Genomic DNA, 24,057 nt, shown 5'->3' with positions numbered 1-24,057 from the left:
TAATAAAATGGAAATGTATACTCTATAGTGCAGACAGATTGCTCAGCTTTCTATTTGTGACATATGGCATGTTTAAATCCAAGTGTCCCAGGGTGAAAGTTCAGTGCATTTATTTAATGCCCCTTTCACCTACTTAATGTAGAATTGTAAGTATTTCCATTGTGTTTTTATATATATATGCTTACAAACACATGAAAAACAAATGCAGAATAAGATCAAACACACAAACATTTCACAGGCACTAACTTGATAACTTTAGGGAGGGAGGTTGTATCCAGCTGATAAATGGACATATCAAAAAGTGTTGTAAAATCTCTTGGGTTCTCGTCTCCTTCCTGTAGACACACTCGTAGTCGCTCAGACAGCATGGCTATATCCGGGAGCATCATATAATCTGAAATCTGAACACCATGACTGCTGTGAATAAGGGTATTTCAACTATATGAAACAGCCTCCTCCTACTTGTACTTCACTTAAAATCTCACCTAGAAAGACTAATTTAATTTAACTTTATTTTACACTCTTCTCTCCTCGCCCACACCCGCTTGCTTCACAATGCAGGCTTAGTTTAGAAATGTTACAGGAAACTATTTAGTTGTATGTGAGAAGAAAGTGAACACAATTATACAAATATATAAAACAGAAATAGAGACATTAAAAAACAGCTGTTGAAATCACCAGAACTAGGTTATTAGCAACAAATATTTTCAAACCACCATGTACATTTTATTTTCAGTAATGGGGTAACATGCATCAAGGCAGATGTGAATCCTTCTGTGTCCAATACACATGAAATTTGATCTCACTTGTCCAGTCCATGTGATGCTGCTTCATTGCAGAAGGAATGCTACATTTTAATTTCCTGGTCTTTACTTGTTAAGGAGGCTGAAGGTCACTCCCTCCATGGTGCTCTGAAGTCAGTGACCAAAGACTGCTGTTCCATACTTGTGCTTCAGGAACTAGCAGGTGTCAAGTGTGCCAATTCTGCTGCTGATTAAAGGATTGCAAGCTGGTCAAAATGAAGTTCAAATTAACTTGTGTGGTTTTTATAGAGTAACTCCCTTTGTGTGTGCACTTGTGTACAGTATTTTCAAGTAAAAGGAAATACATTCACATGCAACATTTTTTAAAAGTTGCCCCCTCTCCAACTGACAAGTTGGCTGGTCCCCAATCAGCTATAGAAATGTTTTATTTGCTATATGCTTGTTCCTGAAGTAAGAAGGCTTAGATGAAATGCAAAAGTATCAGCTTACAGTAGTGATCTCAATAAAGTTTAAAGTAAGAAAATCTGGCAAAAAAGTACAGTAACCAGCAGCAAATTGGATGCAAAAAGCTCCATGACTGACATTTTAAGATGAGTCACTATCCAAATACTACAGAAAAACCTAATCCATGTGTGGCAGAGATATCTCCAAAATTCCCCCATAACAGTTTCAGTTATTGAGACCATTAAGTTCATTCACTACAACATTTAGATGCAACATGAAGAACAAAAGGCACATTAGAAGTTACATTTGAACATAGTTTGTTCTTACAGATCTCTCTAAATGCTGTACATTTGAGTTCAGGATCTAATCTCAAATATATAGGTAAACATCCATGCTGATGTCTCAAAGAATGAAGATAATGAGGATTGAATCTTGATCTGTGAGACCCCAGAATACGGGGGCTTAAGGGAGACTGTATTTATATTTTATTGTCTTATTTCCGTTCAGTGACAATTGACATTTTATTACTCATTTGATTTTCATTTATTACATACTTTTTTAAAAGTGCCCTGCTAGGCAGAAATCTGACTTGCCAAGTTTCAGTCTGAAAAGAATTTTTAAACCTGAAAATTAAACAAACCTCTTAACACTGGAACAGTCTATTTTTTGTCAAGGTCCATATTACTTGGCTAAAGTACAGTCATGGTCCAGACTCCGGAGAAAATGAAAGATAAAGATAAAGATAAATAAATAAATAAAAGGATGTACGGGGGTCCATTCAAAAAGCCCGGGTGGTCCAGATTTGGCCTAAGGGCCACCCACTGATTACCTTTTTCTAAGCGCTCTGTAATAAGAACATAGATATAGCTTTTAACTATGGAGTGGTAGGCCAGCTATTTCTGTCATTCTGGTCTTCGTGGATTAAAAGATTAGCTATCACACAATGAATGTCTCTTACCTCAGGGTCCTCCGCATCAATCTGATTTAAATGGATGTCCGTTGTTGTCAGCCATTGGAAAAGCACATCCTGTCGAACCACAGAGGTGTACTAAGTTTTTGGAGTGTCCGAGTAACTTACTGTAATATTAAAACATTTCAAAATTCATCGTCAAACCCACCCGATGAAAGAGAAGGTGTAGACGTGAAAGAGCTGGATAAAACAAAGAATATCAGGGGGAGAAAACCAGTAATATTAAGAGTATTTGTAGTATTTACCAAAGCAAAATACGGCAAATAGTGCATTTTATACTAGATACAGCTGAATTGCAAGGCAAGAGGATGAAAACCAATTCAGTTCATCCACCTGAAAAATGTGAGCCATCTGAAGTGCATAAGTGGTTTAGAAAAATGCAATAAGGGACAAATGATGGATGAATTGTACCTTTTCTAGGGAATATTTGAATAGTAGAGATTGCAAGCTACTGTACTTGGGCAAGGGAACAAAATGGCAAGTGAAACTCCCCTGACTTCCACTGACTTGCATTTAAGGCTAAATTGACCTCTCTGAGTTATGTCTTTTAACATGTATTTGAATAGCAATGCAAATCATGAGAGTTCTTCATCAGACAGTCAGTCAGAATGCTCCTTTCATTACATTTGTTTTAAAAGGACAATACATAGAAGTGCACAAAACTAAAGATGCAGTTACAAATGAGTCTACAACAGACATGTTACAATGAAACAGGGTGCATCTACACTGCACCCTTACCTCGACATAAGCTACCCAATTTGTGCTACACAAATTGCATAGCTTGTTTTGAGGTAATTTCGAAATAAAGTGCTATTCTGAAACGTCCCTTAGTCCTCAATATTTCAAAATCTATTATTATTATTATTAAAGACACAGAATAGCAATTTTGGGATACTTCCACTATCCCAAAATAGCTCTGCAATGTAGGCATAGCTATTCAGAAACTGAAAGAATATGTAGATACAAACTGCCTAATACTCTGGATCAAGTAGAACAGTGTTATCCCGTGGCTAGAACAAGGAAATGTTTTGAATATCAAAATTGTCTTTTAAGATCTACACCCGAATCTTCACTTGAGCCATATATGTTATGTTATTTAATAGCTCTGTGAATGACCACATCACATAACACGTTGGTTCCTTTTTGTTTTTTTAAAGAGACAGGGATCAACTTGTGAAGCAGTTAGTGATGTTTAAACAAAAAGAGCAATAAATGCAAAGTATTATTATTAACCGTGTTGCCAAATTTCAAGCTGTGACACATTTCAACTATGTAATTACCAAAAAAAACCCCTACTGCATAGTTTACACACACCCAAAAATAATCATGGTCAAGAGAGCAGAAACAGCAAAAGCTTTCCAGTGTTCTGCTGTGCAATATATACACTGAGGTACCCAACCATTATCCGTGCCTTTGAAAATCTCTCTCACTATTTCAACGTCAAGCTTGATTCTTCATCTCCCAACTCTTTAATGGTGGTGTAGCTCAGAGAATAAACTGGAAAGGTTGGATGTGCTTATGACTGCTATGAAAAAATGAATGATAAATTTAAAATATATTTCAAAAACCTACCATGATCTTGCTGTTCTCTTCTTTATCCAAATATCGGTCACTGAACATGTGGCAAGATCCCAACACTGCCATCTTTCCACCTTGGTTCTGTCAAAGTAAACATAAAAAAAATCATATATATCCAGAGGATTCATACCACACTGTAAACTGTTAAATTATTTTAATTAGAGGGAAATGGGATTTTTGGAACAGCAAGTATGGCAACTTGCAAGAAGGCAATATCTAGAATGTGTAACATTAGTATAAAATAACTGCATTATTTTAGCAAAGTTATTATGCCTTGATAGTGCTCTGTATTAGTGAGATTAGAGGCCTGTTTCATGGGCAATCCACAAAACAGAACAAGTAAGATTACATCAACAATAACCAAAGCGTATGTATGTTTTTGTGTCCTTAAAAAAAACTACTCTTCAATACAGCAAAAAAGAATAGGATCTTCAGTGAGAATAATACATAACTAATCACATGCACACCTTTTCTGAATAGTTCAGAATCAGTACCTGCAAAAGCGAGGCATGCATTCAGGTCAACATAGAATCAAAGAACCATAGAACTGGAAGAGACCTCAGAAGGCCATCAAGTCCAGCCCCCTGCCCAAGGCAGGACCAATCCCAATTAAATCAACCCATCCAGGGCTCTGTCAAGCCGAGACTTAAACACCTCTATGAATGGAGACTCCACTACTTCCCTAGGTAACCCATTCCAGTGCTTCACCACCCCCCTAGTGAAATAGTTTTTCCTAATATCCAACCTGGACCTCTCCCATCACAACTTGAGACCATTGTTCCTTGTTCTCCCATCTGTCACTACTGTGAACAGCCTTTCCCCAGCCTCTTTAGAACCTCCCTTCAGGAAGTGGAAAGCTGCTATCAAATCCCCCCTCACTCTTCACTTCTGCAGACTAAATAAGCCCAAATCCCTTAGCCTCTCCTCGTAGGTCATATGCTCCAGCCCCCTAATCATTTTGGTTGCCCTCTGTTGGACCCTCTCCAATGCGTCCACATCCTTTTTGTAGCGGGGGGGGGGGGGGGGGGCAGAACTGGACCCAATACTCGAGATGTGGCCTCACCAGAGCCCAATAAAGGGGAATAATGACATCTCTGGATCTACTGGCAATTCTCCTCTTAATGCAACCTAATATGCCATTAGCCTTCTTGGCTACAAGGGCACACTGTTGACTCATATCCAACTTCTCATCCACTGTAAACCCCAGATCCTTTTCTGCTGAACTGCTACTTAGCCATTCAGTCCCCAGCCTGTAACAATGCTTAGGATTCTTCTGTCCCAAGTGCAGGACTCTACACTTGTCCTTGCTGAACCTCATCAGATTTCTTGTGGCCCAATCCTCCAATTTGTCTAAGTCACTCTGGACTCTCTCCCTGCCCTCAAGCGTATCTACCTCTCCCCCTAGCTTAGCATCATCTGCAAACTTGCTGAGGGTGCAATCCATCCCCTCATCCAGGTCATTAATAAAGATGTTGAACAAAACCAGTCCCAGAACCGAACCCTAGGGCACTCCGCTAGAAATCGACCACCATCCTGACATCGAGCTGTTGATCACTCCCCGCTGGGCCCGGCCTTCCAGCCAGTTTTCTATCCATCTTACCGTCCATTTATCCAATCCACATTCCCTTAGAAGACAGAGGCAAAGAAAGCATTAAGTACTTCAGCTTTCCCCACATCATCTTGTCTCTAGGTTACTGCCCTCATCCAGTAGCATCCCACACACTCTCTGATCACGTTCTTCTTGCTAACATGCCTGTAGAAACCTCTCGTTATCTTTCACATCCCTTGCGAATCGCAATTCTAATTGTGCTTTTGCCATCCTGATAACTCCCCTGCATTCTCGAGCTATACATTTATACCCCTCCCTAGTCATCTGTCCAAGTTTCCACTTTTTGTAAACTCCCTTTTTGTGCTTAAGTTCACCAACGATTTTCCCGGTAAGCTAATCCGGTCTCCTACCATATTTGCTTCTCTTGCTACACACTGGAATGGTTTCTTTCTGTGCCTTCAATAAGGCTTATTTAAAATACTGCCAGCTCTCCTGGGCTCCTTTCCTCTTCATGTTAGCATCCCAGGAGATTTTGCCCATCAGGTCTCTGAGGTAGTCAAAGTCTGCTTTTCTGAAGTCCAAGGTGTGTATTTTACTATTCTGTTTTCTTCCTTTGGTCAGGATCCTGAAATCTACCATCTCATGATCACTGCTTCCCAGTTGTCACCCACCTCTACTTCCTCTACTAGTTCCTCCCTGTTTGTGAGCAGCAGGTCAAGCTGTGCATGGCCCCTGGTCGGATCCTTCAGCACTTGTACCAAAAAGTTATCCCAACATTCTCCAAACACTTCCTGGATTGTCTGTGTACTGGCGTATTGGTCTCCCAACAGATGTCAGGGTGATTCAAGTCCTCCATGAACACCACGGCCTGCAATCTGGAAACTTCTCTCAGTTGTCCAAAGAAAGCCTCATCTACCTCATCCACCTGATTCGGCAGCCTGTAGCAGACACCAACCACAACATCGCTGCTGTTGCTTACACCTCTAAACTTGACCCATAGACTCTCAACAGGCTTTTCTCCCTCTATATACTGGAGTTCTGAGAAATCATAGTGCTCTTCTACATACAGTGCAATTCCTCCTCCTTTTCTTCCCTGCCTGTTCTTTCTGAACAGTTTATACCCTTCCATGACAGTGCTCTAGTCATGCGAGTCATCCCACCAAGTCTCTGTTATCCCAATCAAATCGTAGTTCTTGGACTGGGCCAGGGCCTCCAATTCTTCCTGTTCGTTACCCAGGCTTCTCACATGGTGTACAAACACCTTTGATAACTTATTGATCACCCTACCCTCTCCATTCAAATCAGGGGTCCTCCTTTGTTGCTCATCTAGCTAGCCTGGGGCTTTAAAAGCTAACAAAGGAAAGGCGTAGCAATCTTTGCAATTTATAAGTAGAGATACAAACATACAAAAAATGCAGACAAGTATATTTTAACCAGCTGAATTTAAAATCTTACGTAAAGAATGATATAAAAAGGTACCTCCCACCCACCATCAAAGAAATAGTAAGTTTTCAAGACCGCACAAACATTAACACTTCCTACAGGTACAAAGACTAAAATTCATAGCAAATAATATAACCATAACAACTGCTATTGTAAAAAGTTTAAAGTGGTTCCACTTTACTTGAACTAAATAAAGCATCAACATAATGGTACATTTTGACTGAGTGGAATGCTTGTACTTTCTATTTCACTCCTGCTTAGTAAACGACCCCCAGAAAAGAACGCAACCTAAAGCAAATGAATTTTATTCCCCAACACATCCTCAGCTGTTACAGTTTTATTAAATCATAGACTTTGAGAGGTCACTTAGTCCAGACATTTGTGCAGGACCAAGTCACCCAGATCAGCAGCAGGCAAATATCAGTCCACAGGCCAGATTCAGTTTGCCAGGGTTAGCCCTTGGCAGGTCACCACTGCTATATTTATCTGCGCTTCCACAGATATGGGCGATTGCAGTTGCCGTTGGCCCTGGATCACTGTTACAAGCCAAAGGGAGTCGCGGGAGGCAGCGTCCTGGTCCTCACCATTTCCCACAGCTACCATCGGCCAGGAATGGCGATCTGCGGCCAACAGGAGCTGCAACCACGCAAATATAGTAGTGGTGGCCCACCAGGGACTAATTCTGGTGAACCATCACCTTCTTATTGTTCATCCCCAGCCTAGATCATTATGCTAGACTCATCCCATATTCACCCTTTTTACAAATTTAGTATAAAGTATTCCTTATGAGGTATCACTCAAAGTTAATCTGTTGAACATTATTGTACTTGTAAAATACATGTGGCAACAATGTCAATGTAAAGTTATAAGAGTTTACGGTATAACATTGGTGTGGCAAGTTTCAAAGTTAGAAAAGCAAGTCCAAACCGCTTTTCCAGAGAGAGGAAACACACTGACATCACAGGCGCAGGAAATAGGAGTGCAGGGGTGCTACAGGTTTTGCACTCAACTTCCCTGAATCTAGCTCCCCTACTGATCCATTGCTGGCTTCTCCAACACCAGGGCCTGGCTTCTCAGCGGCCCCCGCAGAGCCTCTGGGGTCCCACCAACCCCACTGGCTTCATCACTGCCCACCAGCTTCACAGTCTATGCAGTCCCTCAGGGTCCCATTACTCTTGGCTCTGCCCCCACAGGATCGGCAGCCCACTAGCTCTGCCAGTCCAGGGTCTAGGCCATCTCACTGCCAGTTTCAACCTGGGATTCAGCAGCTGTGGCTTCTCTGGGTGGCAAGAGGCTAGGGTTACAAACTTTCCCAGCTGGTATCAACTCACCATTGCCACAAATGGTGTCTGGTCAATCCAGTTCAGGAGAGTTGGCAACCATGGAAGGGGGCACAATTCAGTATCCCCACCTTAAAAACTGGTCCAGCACCACTGACTGATGCCCTGGTCAGGTACCAGCATAATCAAATGGACTATCATGGGCTATCACCTGGTTAAGAGGTCATTCTTTGGCAGGGAGAAGGGTGAGGGCGAGAACTTTTCATAATGGCTATGGAACAACTGAAGGGTTTCTGTGTAAACAGACTGTGGCTAGAACTCCAGCTAACAGTAATTCTCAAAAAGGGGAGAAGGATATAAAAAGGAGAAATAGAGGTTCCCAGATCACTTCTCTCAACTCCATTCCTCTCTGCTCACAGCAGCAACAACCCCTGAAGAAATATTACACTGTGAAGAGAGGTCCAAGTCAGAAAATGTTGCCAAGAGCATAGGGTGAGAAAAAACTTCACTTTGAATCCATTTAGCTTGCTAAATTGGATATCAGACTGAATTTTATTTGTAACAAATTCTAATGTTTATGCCTCATTAATTGTAATCACTTTAAATCTATTTTTCTGTTAATAAGCTTGTTTTAGTGTTTTATCTAAACCAGCATGTGTTTGGATTTAAATGTTAGGAATCTCCATTTCAGACTGATGTCACAAACCTTACTTTTTCCATTAATGAAATAACAGATATGAGCTTGCGTAGTCCAATAGTACAAGAAACACATTTCTGGGGGAAGGTCTGGAACTAGAAAGTTTCTGGTGTCACCCTATACGTAACTCATGAGTGACTGACCAGAACCTTCATGTAATTCAGCTCAGACAAATTTTAAATGTTAGATGCTGTGCATGAGAGCAGGACCAGGAGTGAAGCAGTCTAAAAAGCATGCCATGTTGGAGATTGGAGGGGCACATCTGTTCAGCAATTCAGATTATATCCTCCGGAGTGTGACAATCATTCCTGACAAGTGTTAGTCTACCCCATTTTTAAAAAATCTAAAATGAGGATAATTCTACAATCTCCCTTGGTAACCAATTCCAGTGCTTTACTATCCTAATAGTTAGAAAGATTTCCCAAATATCTCACTGAATTTTCCCGTGCTACAAAGTAAGCAGAGGACTTCTTGTAGTACCTTCAGTGGACATGGAAAACAGTTGATCATTGTCCTTTTTATAATAGCCCTTAACATATAAGACTTATCAGGTCCCCTCCCTCCCCCAGTCTTATCTCAAAACTAAAAATGCCTGGTTTTTTTTTTAACCTTCTCTCATGGATCAGGTTTTCTAAACCTTTTATCATTTTGCTTACTCTTCTCTGGACTTTGTCTGCATCCTTCTTGAAGTGAGGTGCACACATTTCTCTGAGCTAAGGATTCACTAACGTCAAGCAGAGCGTCAATGGCCTTTTTTAACAACTGTTTCACATTGTTGACTCATTCAATTTAAATCCATTACACCCCCAGATCCTTCTCTGCAATTCTTCTGCCTAGGCAATTATTCCCCATTTTGTACTCATGCATTTGATTTTTTCCTTCTGGAGTGTAGTACTTTGCAATTATCTTACTAAATTTCATCTTGTTGAATTCAAACCAACTCCAATTTGGCAAGGTTATTTTGAATTCTAATCCTGTCCTCTCCCAGCTTTGCATCATCTGCAAATTTTATAAGCATACTTGCCATTTCATTATCCAAGTCATTAATGAACACACTGAATTGTACCAGACCAGACTGACCCTTGTGGAACTCCACTAGATACATCCTCCCAGTCTGACAGCAAACTATTGATAACTACTCTCTGAATAAAATCTTTCAACCAATTATGCACCCATTCTATAGCAACTTCATCTAGACCATCTCTCTCTAATTTGCATATGAAATCAAGATATATTTTGTCTACTGCTTCCTCCTGATCCAGTAGGCCAGTAATTCTCTCAAAAAAAGGAAATTAGATTGGTTTGGAATTATTTGTTCTTGACAAATCCCTGGGGTTATTCCTTATATCCCCATTATCCGCCAGGTGTTTACAAACTGATTGTAATTTATCCAGTAGCTTTCTAGATATATAAGTTAGGCTGACTGGTCTATAATTCCCTGGTCCTTCTTTGTTCCTCTTTTTAAAGACAGATATTATGTTTGCCCTTCTCCAGTCCACTGGAACCTCACTCATCCTCCATCAGGTCTCTAAGACAGACCATAATGGTTCCAAGATTGCTTCCACTAATTCTACTCTAAGGCAACTTTTATCAAACCCTGCTAAACTGAATACATCTGACTTACCTAAATAAAGTGGAACCTGTTTATTCATTCTAATTAAGAGGGGCCAGATGAGATCATCAGAAATTCAGATAGTCCAAAGAATGGGCAAAGAGCTTCAGCCCTTCTGCCTGAGAACCAGATAATGGAGATTTAGATAAAGGGGATTTTACAGGGTTCTTTAACCTGTTCTTTCCCTATTTTGTCTTGCATTCCTTCCCCCTTGTTATTAATATTAACTGTATTACATATCCAATCAGTTTACCTTTTAGTGAAAACTGAAGTAAAATAGGCATGAACACTTCAGCTTTGTTGATGTTAAGTGTTCTCCTTCTCTGCTACAGAGGCACCTACAATTTCCTTCATCATTGTCTTGTTCCTAATGTATTTTTTAAAAAACCCTCTTCTTATTGCCTTTTATGTCCCTTATTATTAAGTTTAACTAATTTGTGCCTTACACCTTTTTGGTTTTGCACCAACACGCATGTTCTATTCAGTCTTCTTTAGCAAATGTGTCTATTTTTTCCACTTTTAGATTTTCAAGACATTAAAGGGTTCCTAATGGAACCATGGTGGCCTCTTCCTATTCTTCTTCTTATTCCTTCACATTTGGATAGTTTGTTTTTGCATGATCAAAAAGTGTCTCCTTGAGAAAGTGCTAGCTCACCTGAATTCCTTTTTCCCTTACATATTTTTTCCATGGGACCATATCCCTGTGAGTTTGTTAAAACCTGCTTTTTTGAACTCCAGTCCTTATTCTGCTGCTCTTGCACATTACTTTCCTTAGAAACATGAACTCTGTAACTTATCACTTTCACCCAAACTGCTTTCAACTTTTAATTTCATAGCCATTTCTTCCCTATTCATAACAATCCACCTGCTGCTTCTTTCACCTTCTGAAACAAATAGTTGTCCATAATTCATTCCAAGAGCATTTTGGAAATTTTGATTTTTGATGTATTAATTTTCCAATGGATGCAAGGGTAATTAAAGTCTCCCATTACCATCAGGTCTGTGTTTCGAATATTTCTAAAATTTGTTCTCAACATGCCTCATTCACCTCTTCCTTCTGATTTTCCTATTAAATTTATCTACTATTCTATAATACAACGCTATTCTTTTCCCTACCTCACTTCTCTCAAACAGATTATATATTTTCTTTCTAATCCTTTTCTCTGCCCTGACAGAGATTCTACCATTGTCTTCAGCTTCAGCTTCCAGCATTTTGTCTATAATTTCCTCCAGCTAAATAGGAAAAAAGAAAGCCTAATTAAAGATCATTCTACTCCCTTGATTTTCATGCTATTTTCTTGTATCATAAGGGAGATGTTTGCCATGGAGAGTAAGTGATGAGAACTCTGATGGAAATAACATTTTCTTATTCCCATTTAAGAAAAGAAGTAGAATCTTTAGAAGATCTGTGGCAATTTTTTTCAGAATCAAGGACCAGGTTTCCATATAGTCAAGGCATTATGTCATGTTTGTAAAATATACCAGTTGTTTCACTTATTCAGCAAAATCAGATCTCACACACTAATTATGAATTAGATGGATGGGCATAAACAGATATCTAATTGGCATGTGCAATTGTGTGCCTAAATCAATTGAAAAGACGGGCTTCAGATACTCGGGCTCTCATTTCAGACAAGTTTTCATTTAATTTTCTCATTATATCAAAACCAAAGAAAATGTATGCATTCACAAATTTAGGGAAGATAACATTCACTAGAGTTTAATTAAAGAGCTTTTTAAAAAATACATTACTCACTTAGGATCTGTCTGTTTTGTGACAAACCCATTAGCAGCACTGTATTTAAATTCACATTTCTGATCCAGTTTCCCTAGTCTCCATGGCTCAGAACTTTTTTTTCCTCCAATCTGACAGTCCTGTTATACTACAGTTATTAATTCATGCAATAAATTGCCTGAGGGCTGGGATAAGCACTTTAGGGTTTAGTCCATGGCATAATTTTGTTATGGTTCACAGAATGAAATATTCCTATCCACACTGGACAAGGAAAGAGTGCTAGAACCCAGCTAAAGAACAGGAATGTTTAAACGCCATTGTAAGTAGCAAGATACTGATCTCTGGTGGATCCAGCTGTCCTGTGCCTGGTGGCTCTTAATACATTTAAAAAGCAGAGGCTCAGCGTATGGAACCAGGTGCAAGCCAAGACAGCTGATTCTTAGCTTACGCTCGGTCCCCCCGCTACGCCTCTGCCTCCCCTGCCCCACCGCAGAGACAGTGCTGGGGGGAACTAGCTTTTAAGTCAGCTCCCGGTCCCTCCTCCCCCGTTACTTTTTTTAAGCTTATCAAGTAGTTGACTAGTTACTTACATCCCTAATTGTGGATGGGAAAACTGTTTTGTCTTTGCTTGCCGTGGAGGTACATAGGCTGTGATTTGGCAAGTACTGCCCCAGTCTCCCTTGTCTTAGATGGGATGGACATGTTGTAATACGACTTCAAACACTTTTATTGCCTCTGATACTTTATGGGGTCTATTTTACTCATGACATGCATGTATAACTGTGTGCACATTAAGGGAAGGAGTTCCTATATCACTAAAATACTAAATACAGGTTGTACCTCTCTAGTCCAACACTGCCGCAACCTCACCAGAACCAGAGAATTTGCCGAACCATGGGAGGTCAATATTATCTAGCAGCATTACCAACACTCCCACTGCTTACTGAGCTCTCAAAAGATATGTAGGGGTAATGCAGAACTAAATAACACAGAACAGCCAGAACTGGTGGCTGTAAAACTTTATAGGACCACAGGAAATTTGGCCACATCCATGATAAGCAGACATACAGCTAACTTAACTCATGTTGGACCACTGATGTTGCCAATCCAGAGAGGTTCAACCTATATAAAAATTCATTTTAACATACTGACCATTAAATGTAATCATCACTTTATAGTTATGATGGAGAAATATTTGCAAACTAGCAAGTTTCAAACCTAGAGCCAATGGCTAAGATCATGAATCTTTTCAGCTCCAAGAGGGTGATAGTCCTTAACTCACAATTACCTACATATGCAGCTGAACTGGTAATCTCTCTTCCTAGATGGTTAATAAATGGTGGAAACTGAGAAACTGGAAATTAAAAAAAAAAAAACCTGAAAACGTACATAAACTTTGGTGACGATACATTTTTTCTCTGAATTCTATGCAACAGATCTTTCCACAAAAAAGAATCAAGAACTGTCAAGCTGGTTCAAGAGTTTGTAGGTGTATTGTGAATAAAAACAGATGTATATAGATCTGCCATAACAGCATACTCCCTTTTTTAAAACCAGGGGTAGATAGCTTATTTCATGCAGCTGTACCTTATAATGGTAAAAAGCCAGAATGGGTCTGTTGAGGGGAAAGCAGACAGATCCTGTGGACAGAACAGCCACTGCTGGTTTCATCACATTCAGTGTGGCACCAAATGGATACACAAAAGTGAGAGCCCTGCAGAAAATACAAACATTTTATTAGTATCTGCTAAATTTCAGATATTAGATTTCTTAAATAACATTCATGATCAGTAATGTTCCTGCTAATCTTTTCCACACATGTGGATTTTTTCCTATCAATGTGCAGAATAATTGTGTGCAGAGAGGCATGTGCAAATGTGCAGAAGCAAAGAACCTAGCTGTGGGTGCTCTGCTAATAAGCTGGGTTGCGTATAACTGTCTCTCAAATGACCAACAAGCACACCATTTACAGGAACCCTGCCGATCAGTAATTGATATTCAATCCTTTTCTGTTTGTTCAGGATCAGAGGAATTAGCAATATTAACCAAGCTGAAACTCAGATTTTAAAATGCATGTTTTGGCACGCGCCGGTGTACATAAATCCAGACTTGTCAGGGATGGTACATGCTTGCAAGAGCACACTTCTGAAAACTTGCTGAATAAGATCTAGGATTCTCTCTAAAGTTTTTACAGGTTGGAATTTTTAATAAGTTTAAGTATAACCTTTTTGTTATCTTTCAGTTGTTCATAGATATGCAAGAGAAATAGAGGTAATTTACAAATACTCTGAAACATAAATACACTAAATCTTCATGCACTTAAATTCTTCCCCAGGATGAGCACCATAATCAGTACAACCCCAAAATAAAGGACAAGTGCAAAGTCCCACACTTGGGACAGAAGAATCCCAAGCACTGCTACAGGCTGGAGACCGAGTGGCTAGTGCAGGGCTGGCCAACCCATTACAGATGAAAAGCCAAAATAACAGTGGATAGAGTCAAAGAGCCACGTGCCCGGGGAGTGGAGGGAGGGAAGTTGTTGAGCCAAAAAACCACACACCCCACAAAAAACACCCACCCACCACCCCCATACACACCAACCACACAGCGCCGGGGGAAAATAAGTGCCGGTACACCGTCCCTGGGCATACCATCACAAAAAAGCACTGGGAAGAAATCTGTGTGCAGGAGGAAGTAGAGAAGAGGATGCTGGCTCAGGGAGGGGGCTCCAGGCTGGAGAGTGTTGGGGTCAGGTTGAGGGTTGGGGTGCTGAGCAAGTTGCAGGCTTGTGGCTGTGAGGGTGCAGGAGTTTGGGCTGGGATGCCTGAGGGGCTCAGGGCAGGGAGGCTGGGAGTATGATGGGCTGTGTGTGAATGGTGCAGGAGTGTTGTAGACTGGGGACGTGGAGGTGCAGGAGTTCGGGGATGTGAGAGGCTCAGGACAGGGGGTTCCAGTGTATGACAGGCTCAGGTTTGGGAGGGTTGCAGGAGTATTATGATGCTGCAGCCAGATGGGGGCTTGGCCCCAATTGGGGGCTTGTTATCCAGGCTTCATTTTTAAATAAAATATGTCAAACACAAAATGTTTCAGCGTTGTCTTTATTTATGAGAGGGGTGGGGAACCTGTTTTGAGTCAGGGGTCACTAGACCCACAGAAAAATCAGTTGGGGCCACACAAGTGAGATGCAAAAAAAACAACCGCTCCAAAACCCCGCAAGCCTCACTAATGTGGCCACAACTGTGCTGGTGGGGGCAAGGGACAGGGTTCTGGGGCAGGGTACCGGGGGGTGTTGAGGGGGGAGAAGGGAGGTCTGGCCAGGGAGAGGGGACAGAGACAGCTGGGGCTAGTATCTGGGGATCCCAGATCTCAGGAAGTATGCTGGCTGCTCTTCCCCTCTCCTCACCTAGGCACTCCCCTGCTCTAACCCAATACCCCTCCCCATAGCCAGGCACACACCCCCCAACCAAATCCTGCTCCCCTGCCCCAGAGCCACTCCCCCCCAACCCAATCCTCCTCGCCTTCCCCAGAGCCAGACACCCCCCTCACCCGATTCCCCCTCCCCCTCCTCTTCCCCAGAGTCAGGCACTGCCTCCCCTCTAACCAAATCCCCTGCCCCCCGCTCTAACCTAATTCTCAGGTCCTGGAGTTGCCACTATAGCCGTGCATTTCCCTCCAGGCGCTGGGGCACATGCACTGAGCGGTTGGCACGCCTTACACACCCCACACCCCAACCCAATTCCCCTCCCCTTCCCCAGAGCCAGACACCTCCTCTCACCATTCTAACCCAACCCACCTCTCCCCAACCTTATGCTCAGATCCCGGAGCCAGAGCCTCTGCCACCGCCACTACCACCACGCACATCTGGGATGCCACGTGCAACCCCCCACACGCCCGATTCCCCTCCTCTCCCCTTCTCCAAAGCCAGGCATCTCCCTCCACTCTAACCCAATTCCCCTCCCCCACTAACCTTATGACTAGGTCCTGGAGCCGGAGCCACTACTGGCGCTGCCACTGTACCCAGAGCCCTAGCCATCACCACTGCCTGCACTCAGCAGCCAGCTGCTAGTACGTGCAGGCTGGGACGCTGTGTGCGATCCGGCCTGCACGTGCAGGATATGATGCAGCGTGCTGGGGACTGTGAGTGGAACAGCGTGGGCTGTGAGCATGCACGTGGTTCACAGGGGCCCAGCCATGAGAGTGGCTGACCTGAACAGTTCCAGGTTCCGTCCCAGTTCCATTAGGAGTTGCAATTTTTGTCTTCGTGAGCCACATGCGGCTCATGAGCCGCAGCTTGGCCACCGCTGGGCTAGTGCCTAAGCAGCAGAAAAAGACCTCGGGATTAAAGTGGATGAGAAGCTAGATATGAGTCAATAGTGTTCCCTTGTAGCCAAGAAGACTAATGGCATCTTAGTATTCATCAGGAGGAGCAGCAAGGAGTCCTGTGGCACCTTATAGGCTAACCAAAGTGTTGGAGCATAAGCTTTCGTGGGCAAAGACCCACTTTGTCAGATGCATGTAGTGGAAATTTCCAGAGGCAGGTATAAATATGCAGGCAAGAATCAGGCTAGAGATGACAAGGTGGATCCAATCAGAGAGGATGAGGCCCACTTCTAGTAGCTGATCTGGAGGTGTGAATAGCAAGAGAGGAGAAGCAGCTTTTGTAGTTAGCAAGCCATTCACAGTCTTTGTTTAATCCTGAGTTGATTGTATCGAACTTGAAGATGAACTGTAGCTCAGCAGTTTCTCTTTGAAGTCTGGTCTTGAAGTTTTTTTGCTGCAGGATGGCTACCTTTAGATCTGCAATTGTGTGTCGAGGGAGATTGAAGTGTTCCCCCACAGGTTTTTGTATATTGCCATTCCTAATATCTGATTTGTGTCCATTTATTCTTTTATGTAGGGACTGTCCAGTTTGGCCGATGTACATAGCAGAGGGGCATTGTTGGGGTACAGGCTCTGGTCTTGGGCCAAGAGTTTGGAGTGTGGGAGGGGTTCTGGGCAGGGCATTGAGGTCCAGGAGGGAGTACAGGGTGCAAGCTCTAGGAAGAGTTTGGGTGCAGGGTGACTTATATCTGGGGCAGGAGGTTCAGTGCAGGAGGGGGTTCAAGACTCGGACAGGAAGTCAGGAAGCAGGCTCTGGTGAGGCACCACTTAACTGAGACAGCTTCCGGCTGGTAGAGCAGTGGGGCTGAGGCAGGCTTACTCCTACCCTGGCCCTGCACCACTCCTGAAAGCAGCTGGCATGTACAGCAATGGCTCCATGGTGCCATGTACTGCCCTTCATCTACAGGCACTGAACCCACAGCTTTTGTTGGCTACGGTTCCCCATCACTAATCAATGGGGCTGCAGGAGTGGTGTCTGCAAGCAAAGACAGTATATGGAGACCCCCTGTTCTGCCTTTCTCAGGGGCTGCAGGGACATGCCAGCCACTTCCAGTAGCAGCAATTACCAGGGAATAATTACTCCAGACATGACAGGTTAGGCATTTTAGAACTCACTGCTCAAAGAATTAATTTAGCATGAGAGAGAAATGAAAATTATGAAATGCACAAACCAGTCAAAAACCAAAAGCAACAACCCCAAAATGTGTTGGGTTGGGAGTTGAGAATGAAGGACGGGGTGTGTTTGTGAGAACAAGAGACACACACAGTGTGCGAGAGTGACAGTATTTGCATTTCCAAGCTCCCTCCATACCCTTTTCTCTGTGTAGAGATGGAGAACAGGAGTGGGGAGAGGAGGGACCCCCTGACATCAGCACCCCCCCTTCTCCCTCCCACACCCTGCACAGCAAGCAGGAGGCTCCCAGGGGGAAGCTCCAAGGCAGAGGACAGGAGCAGCATGACAGTGGGTGGAGGGACAACTGAGATGCCAGTGCTTGATAGCTTCCTGGCCAAACCAGTCAGGATCACCTGTCAGAGGCTCCAAGATCTACTGGTAGATCCCAATCTACTGGTTGGTGACCACTGCCCCAGAAGGAAGTGAACAGAAAAGGTAATCATCACATGATCCTTCTCCTTCATCCATTTCCAGCCTCAGAGACAAGGGACACCATTCCTACCTATCCTAGCTAATAGCCATTAATGGACCTAACCTCTATGGCTGTGTCTACACTGGCACGATCTTGTGCAAACGCAGCCGCTCTTGCACAAAAATTTGCTGCCTGTCTACACTGGCCGTGTGTTCTTACGCAAGTAAACTGACATTCTAATGTATGAAATCAGGGCTTCTTGCACCAGAACTCTGACGCTCCTGCTCAGGAATAAGCCCTTTTGTGCAACTGTTCTTGCGCAAGAGGCCAGTGTAGACAGGCAACATGAATATCTTGTTAAAATGGTTAAAATCCTATGGTTAAAATGGCCATCAGAGCTTTCTTGCGCAAGAGAGCGTCTACACTGGCATGTGCTTTTGCACAAGAGCATCTTTGCCAGTGTAGAAACTCTCTTGCACAACTACTTTAACGCAAGAACTCTTGCGCTAAAGAGTTTTTGCGCAAGATCACACCAGTGTAGATGTACCCTATGTATTCATCGAATTCCTTTTTTGAATCCTGTTAGGCTATGTCTATAATGCAATGCTATTTCAGGATACTGGAGCATCCTGAAATAGCTATCCCACGTCTTCACAGCAAGCCTGTTATTTCAGGCTCACTATTCTGATGTCCCTAAAAACCTCATTCTATCAGGAGTAAGGGACATTTCGGAATAGCACTTTATTTCAAAATTTGGCACCGTCTACACAGTGCCAATTGATGAAATAAGCTATTTCAAAATAACATCAAAATAAGACATGCAATTTTCATAGCTCAAATTGTGTATCTTATTTCGATTTACTGTAGTCACATCCTTAAAGTCCTGGTCTTCACAACATCCTTGTCAAGGAGTTCCACAGGTTGACTGTGCGCTGCATGAAGAAAAAACTTGCTTTGATTTGTATTAACCTTTCTACCTATTAATTTCATTTGGTGACCCCATGTTCTTATGTTATCAGAACAAGTAAATAATTTTTCCTTATTCACTTTTTCCACACCAGTCACGATTGTATAGATCTTTATCATGTCCCCCTTTAGTCTCCTCTTTTATAAATTGAAAAGTCCAAGTATTTTTAATCTCTCTTTGTATGGCAGCTGTTCCAAACCTCTAATCATTTTTGTTGCCCTTTTAACTTTTTCCAATGCTAAGATATGTTTTTTGAGATGAAGCAACTACACTGTACACAGTATTCAAGATGTGGGTTACATGGATTTATATAAAGGCAATAAAATATTCTCTACTTTCATATCTATCCCTTTTTTAATGATTCCTAACGCTCTGTTTGCTTTTTTGACTGCTGCTGCACATCATATTGTATGTATAGTTGGGATTATTTTTTCCAATATGCATTACTTTACATTTGTCAACATTAAAATTCATTTGCCGTTCTGTTGCCCAGTCACTTAAGTTTTGTGAAATCTTTTTGAAGCTCTTCACAGTCTGCTTTAGTCTTAACTATCTTGAGCAGTTTAGTGTCATCTGCAAATTTTACCACCTCACTGTTTACCCCTTTCTCCATATCATTTATAAATAAGTTGAATAGGATGGGTCCCAGTATGGACTCTTGGGGGACCCCATTAGTTACCTCTCTCCATTCTGAAACTTACCATTTATTCCTACCCTTTGTTTCCCGTCTTTTAACCAGTTATCAATACACAAGAGCACCTTCCCTCTTATCCCATGACAACTTACTTTACTTAAGAGCCTATGGTGAGGGACCTTAACAAAGGCTTTCTGAAAATCTAAGTCCACTATCTCCACTGGAACCCCCTTGTCCAAATGCTGTTGACCCCTTCAAAGATCTCTAGTAGATTAGTAAGGCATGATTTCCCTTTATAGAAACCATGTTGACTTTTTCCCCCAATACATTAAGTTTATGTATGTGTCTGACAATTTTATTCTCTACTACATTTTCAACTAATTTGCCCGGTACTGACGTTAGACTATAATTGTGAGGATCACCTCTAGAGCCCTTTTTAAATATTGGCATCACATTAATGACTGGAAGACAGCTAGGTACAGAAGCTGATTTAAAGGACGGGTTACAAACCACAGTTAATAGTTCCACAATTTCACATTTGAGTGCTTTCAGAATTCTTGGGTGAATGCCATGTGGTCCTGGTGACTTGTTACTGTTAAATAGGGATGTAAGTGACTAATCGACTAGTCAACTATCTGATAAGCAAAAGTTTACAACACACTAGTCGGCTAGTTGCTCCCCCCACTCCTTGTTCCTCTATCAGAAAGAGACAAGGAGGCGGGGGGAGGGAAAGAAGGGAGTATTGTGGGGAGCCAACTTAGAAGCCGGTTCCCCCCAGCTCCGTGGGAGGGGGTAGGAGGCACAGTGGCAGCGTTCCACCTTTGAAATGTACAAGAGCCCCAGCAGGGATTCTTGTACATTTCAAAGCAGAAGTGCCGCATGGAGCCTGGAGTTAGCAGGGGACTCAAAGAGAGTCCCCTGCTGAACCTGGGCTCCACGTAGCATTTCAATCTTTGGAAACACACAAGAGCCCCAGGTGGTTTTATACATTTCAAAGGCAGAACGCTGTGCAGCACTTCCACCTCTGAAATGTGGCAACAGCCCATTGAGCTCGCTAAATTTCAAAGCGAAAGCACCTGTATTGACTAATTCTATCGACTATTCAATTAGTTGATTAATTTAATTTTAACATCCCTACCGTTAAGTTTATCACCTCAATCTGGGACAATTCCTCAGATTTCTAACCTAAAAAGAATGGCTCAGGTTTGGGAATCTCCCCGATATCCTCAGCCATAAAGTCCGAAGCAAAGAATTCATAGTTTCTCCAACATGACTTTCTCATCTTTGAGTGCTCCTTTAGCATCTCGATCATCCAGGGGCCCCACTGGTTGTTTAGCAGGCTTCCTGTTTCTGATGTACTTAAACATTTTGCTATTACTTTTTGCGTTTTTTAGCCAGCTGCTCTTCAAACCCCTTTTGGCTTTTCTTATTATATTTTTACATTTTATGTGACACAGTTTATGCTCCTTTCTATTTACCTCACTAGGATTAACTTCCACTTTTTAAACAATGCCCTTTTATCTCTCTCTGCTTTTTTTTACTTGGTTGTTAAGCCACAGTGGCACTTTTTTGGATCTCTTACTGTGTTTTTTATTTTGGGGTATACATTTAAGTTGGGCCTCTCTTATGGTGTCTTTGAAAAGTTTCTATGCAGCTTGCAGGGATTTTACTTTTGTCCTTTAAGCTTTTCAAATCCACATACACTGTTCATTTAAACATCACAGGTCTGGATAGAAAGAATAGATGGAACACTCTTCAGAGCGCATTACTATTACTCTTTGACTAGCTAACAAGCATTACTTAAGATGCCTTTAGGCTTGAAACTTGAGAAGCATGCAGGTGAGACCAAAAAATGCATTAGCACATCTCAATAAAAGATGTAATTCAGTCATTGCCATGGCCCAGTAATATAACACATCACAATTGTACTAAATCTTTCCTCTGAAGAGGCTGGTGGAGAAAAGATACTTACTGTGAGTCATTTCCACTGTTGTCTTCATCTATTATCCCAGGCACAATTTTCCCTGCAGCTCTGCTGATTTCCCTAAAACAGGTGAAAACACTAATCTGATTAAAGATATATGGATTTGCAACAACATTACCCACAGGTTTATATATTCAAAACAATTACCTATTCAAAACTCCATTGGAGACCAAGGCTTCCTTAGGATGAAAGTATTTGTAATATACATTTCTCACCACAGCATCTTAAAAAAATAGAAGACATTTAAATCTTTTATCGAGGCAGTGCGTCTAGCACTTAGAATATAAGATTGGAGGTAATGAGATGTGGGTTCAATTCTATTTTTAATGCTATAGCCCTGGGGTTATTTGGTTCTCAGTGTAACTTGTAACAACATCAACTGATAGCCCCCCTTTTAGATCTGCAGCTTCAGGCATCTAAAGACAGTGGGAACACTTACTTAAAAATTAAGATAAAGATAGGCAGACACTTAATGTTCAGGCACACTCATGCTTTCATTTCAACTTGCAATTATTTGCAAGCACAGACAGAGAGGTCAAGTTAAAAAAAAATCTGGTTGAACAAGTTCAAACCTTTATATGTCTCAGATATTTCCAAAACTATGATGAACTCAATACCACGCCAGTGCAAAATATAAATGAAGCCACTATCTGCCACCAAAACATCTGAAAAGTGTCTTTTTTGGTGAGGACACACTACTTATTTACACTTAGATATTGCAAAAACAGCTGACTGGAATTTTATGAGGCTGCCAAAAACTAAACACTGTTAGGTTGAAAATGACACTAAGCGAGGGGGAGAACTCAGAGGAGAGGTAGGTACTTTGGAGGGCAGGGATAGGGTCCAGAGTGACCTAGACAGATTAGAAGATTGGGCCAAAAGAAATCTGATGAGGTTCAACAAGGACAAGAGCAGAGTCCTACACTTGGGATGGAAGAATCCCAAGCATTGTTACAGGCTGGGGACCGACTGGCTACGTAGTAGTTCAGCAGAAAAGGACCTGGGGATTACAGTGAATGAGAAGCTAGATATGAGTCAACAGTGTGCCCTTGTAGCCAAAAAGGCTAATGGCATATGAGAATACATTAGGAGGAGCATTGCCAGCAGATCTAGAGAAGCGATTATTCCCTTTTATTCAGCACTAGTGAGGCCACATTTGAAATATTGCATACAATTCTAGGCCCCCCACTACAGAAAGGATGTGGACACATTGGAGAGGAGCCAGTGGTGGGCAACCAAAATTACTAAGGGGACTGGAGCACTTGACCTACAAGGAGAGGCTGAGGGATTTGGGCTTATTTAGTCTGCAGAAGAGAAGAGTGAGGGGGAATTTTATAGCAGCCTTCAACTTCCTGAAGGGAGGTTCCAGATGGAGAGAGGCTGTTCTCAGTAGTGACGGAGGCAGAACAAGGAGCAATGGTCTCAAGTTATAGTTGGGGAGGTCTAGGTTGGATATTAGGAAAAACTATTTCACTAGGAGGGTGATGAAGTACTGGAATGGGTTACCTAGGGTGGTGATGAAATCTCCATCCCTAGAGGTTTTTAAGTCTCAGCTTGACAAAGCCCTGGCTGGAATGATTTAGTTGAGGTTGGTCCTGCTTTGGGCAGGAGGCTGGACTCCATGATCTCCTGAGGTCTTTTCCAGACCTAGGATTCTATGAGAATGAGCATGGAATAACTCAGCTTGGTATTTTTTTCCCTTCTAAACACTTAAGGGAAAAAAGGGTTATACTGAAAGTAGCTTATAAATCCTAGTTTATAATAGAGAATTGTATATGATTTGTATTTACTAAGTTCAAGTTACCATTATTGATCATGATTCCATATTCTTCTAACAAGAAGTTAATATTGGTGTCGTAGCGGGATTCACCACCTTCCCCCAGCATCACTAGGATATCCCCACCCTCTTCTAGATATTTCTTCAGAACCTCAAACTGAAACAGTAAGATGGGAAAAAAACAAAAACAAAAAAAAACACAAGATCACAATCAGAGGAGCTAAACATAGTATTCCAAAGGGCTGTATGGAAACAAGGCATAAGTGGCATCAACTACTTGCAACCAACTTTACTCTAGAAGATCAAGAAGCATTCAAAACAAAATATATGTTTAAAAAAAGGTTTTCACGCTACAATGCTATTATAGTGTATTCTGGGTTGTCTTTCTTCTTTCCTTCTAGGCAAATCTGAAAGCATAATTAATCTACAAACCATTGTGGGCTTTTTTTCCCCCCCTTCTTCTTTATGAATATTTCTTACCTCAGCTGCAGTGAATTTCTCTCTGGGACCTGCTGTAATCCACAATTTTACCCCAGTTAACTTCTCGGATGTGATCTCATCTTTTAAACTATGAATAAGTTAATAAAGAGACACATTACATTGTAATTTTAGATAAAGTTTGACTAAATCCTGAACTAGGGAGAGAAACACAAAGTA

The 24,057-nt window shown here is 41.9% G+C and overlaps 1 protein-coding gene across 2 annotated transcripts in view; it reads right to left on the bottom strand.

The window, feature by feature from the left end:
* IFT52 (intraflagellar transport 52) overlaps positions 1-24,057 on the bottom strand; it is a 33,794-nt gene that overhangs the window by 7,240 nt on the left and 2,497 nt on the right. For both annotated transcript variants that reach the window (XM_006126665.5, XM_025186412.3), the window contains exons 3-10: positions 23,881-23,968; positions 23,428-23,557; positions 21,771-21,846; positions 21,612-21,683; positions 13,660-13,786; positions 3,751-3,837; positions 2,167-2,235; positions 247-401 (exon numbers count right to left, since the gene is read on the bottom strand). In XM_006126665.5, coding sequence (XP_006126727.2) covers positions 247-401; positions 2,167-2,235; positions 3,751-3,837; positions 13,660-13,786; positions 21,612-21,683; positions 21,771-21,846; positions 23,428-23,557; positions 23,881-23,968 — 804 coding nt within the window. The remainder of the gene's footprint in view (positions 1-246; positions 402-2,166; positions 2,236-3,750; positions 3,838-13,659; positions 13,787-21,611; positions 21,684-21,770; positions 21,847-23,427; positions 23,558-23,880; positions 23,969-24,057) is intronic.

This window comes from Pelodiscus sinensis, chromosome 17 (genome assembly GCF_052426305.1).
Source record: "Pelodiscus sinensis isolate ZL-2025 chromosome 17, ASM5242630v1, whole genome shotgun sequence".
In the NCBI taxonomy this organism is placed as follows: Eukaryota; Metazoa; Chordata; order Testudines; family Trionychidae; genus Pelodiscus; species Pelodiscus sinensis.
This window is presented reverse-complemented; position numbering and strand designations above follow the sequence as displayed.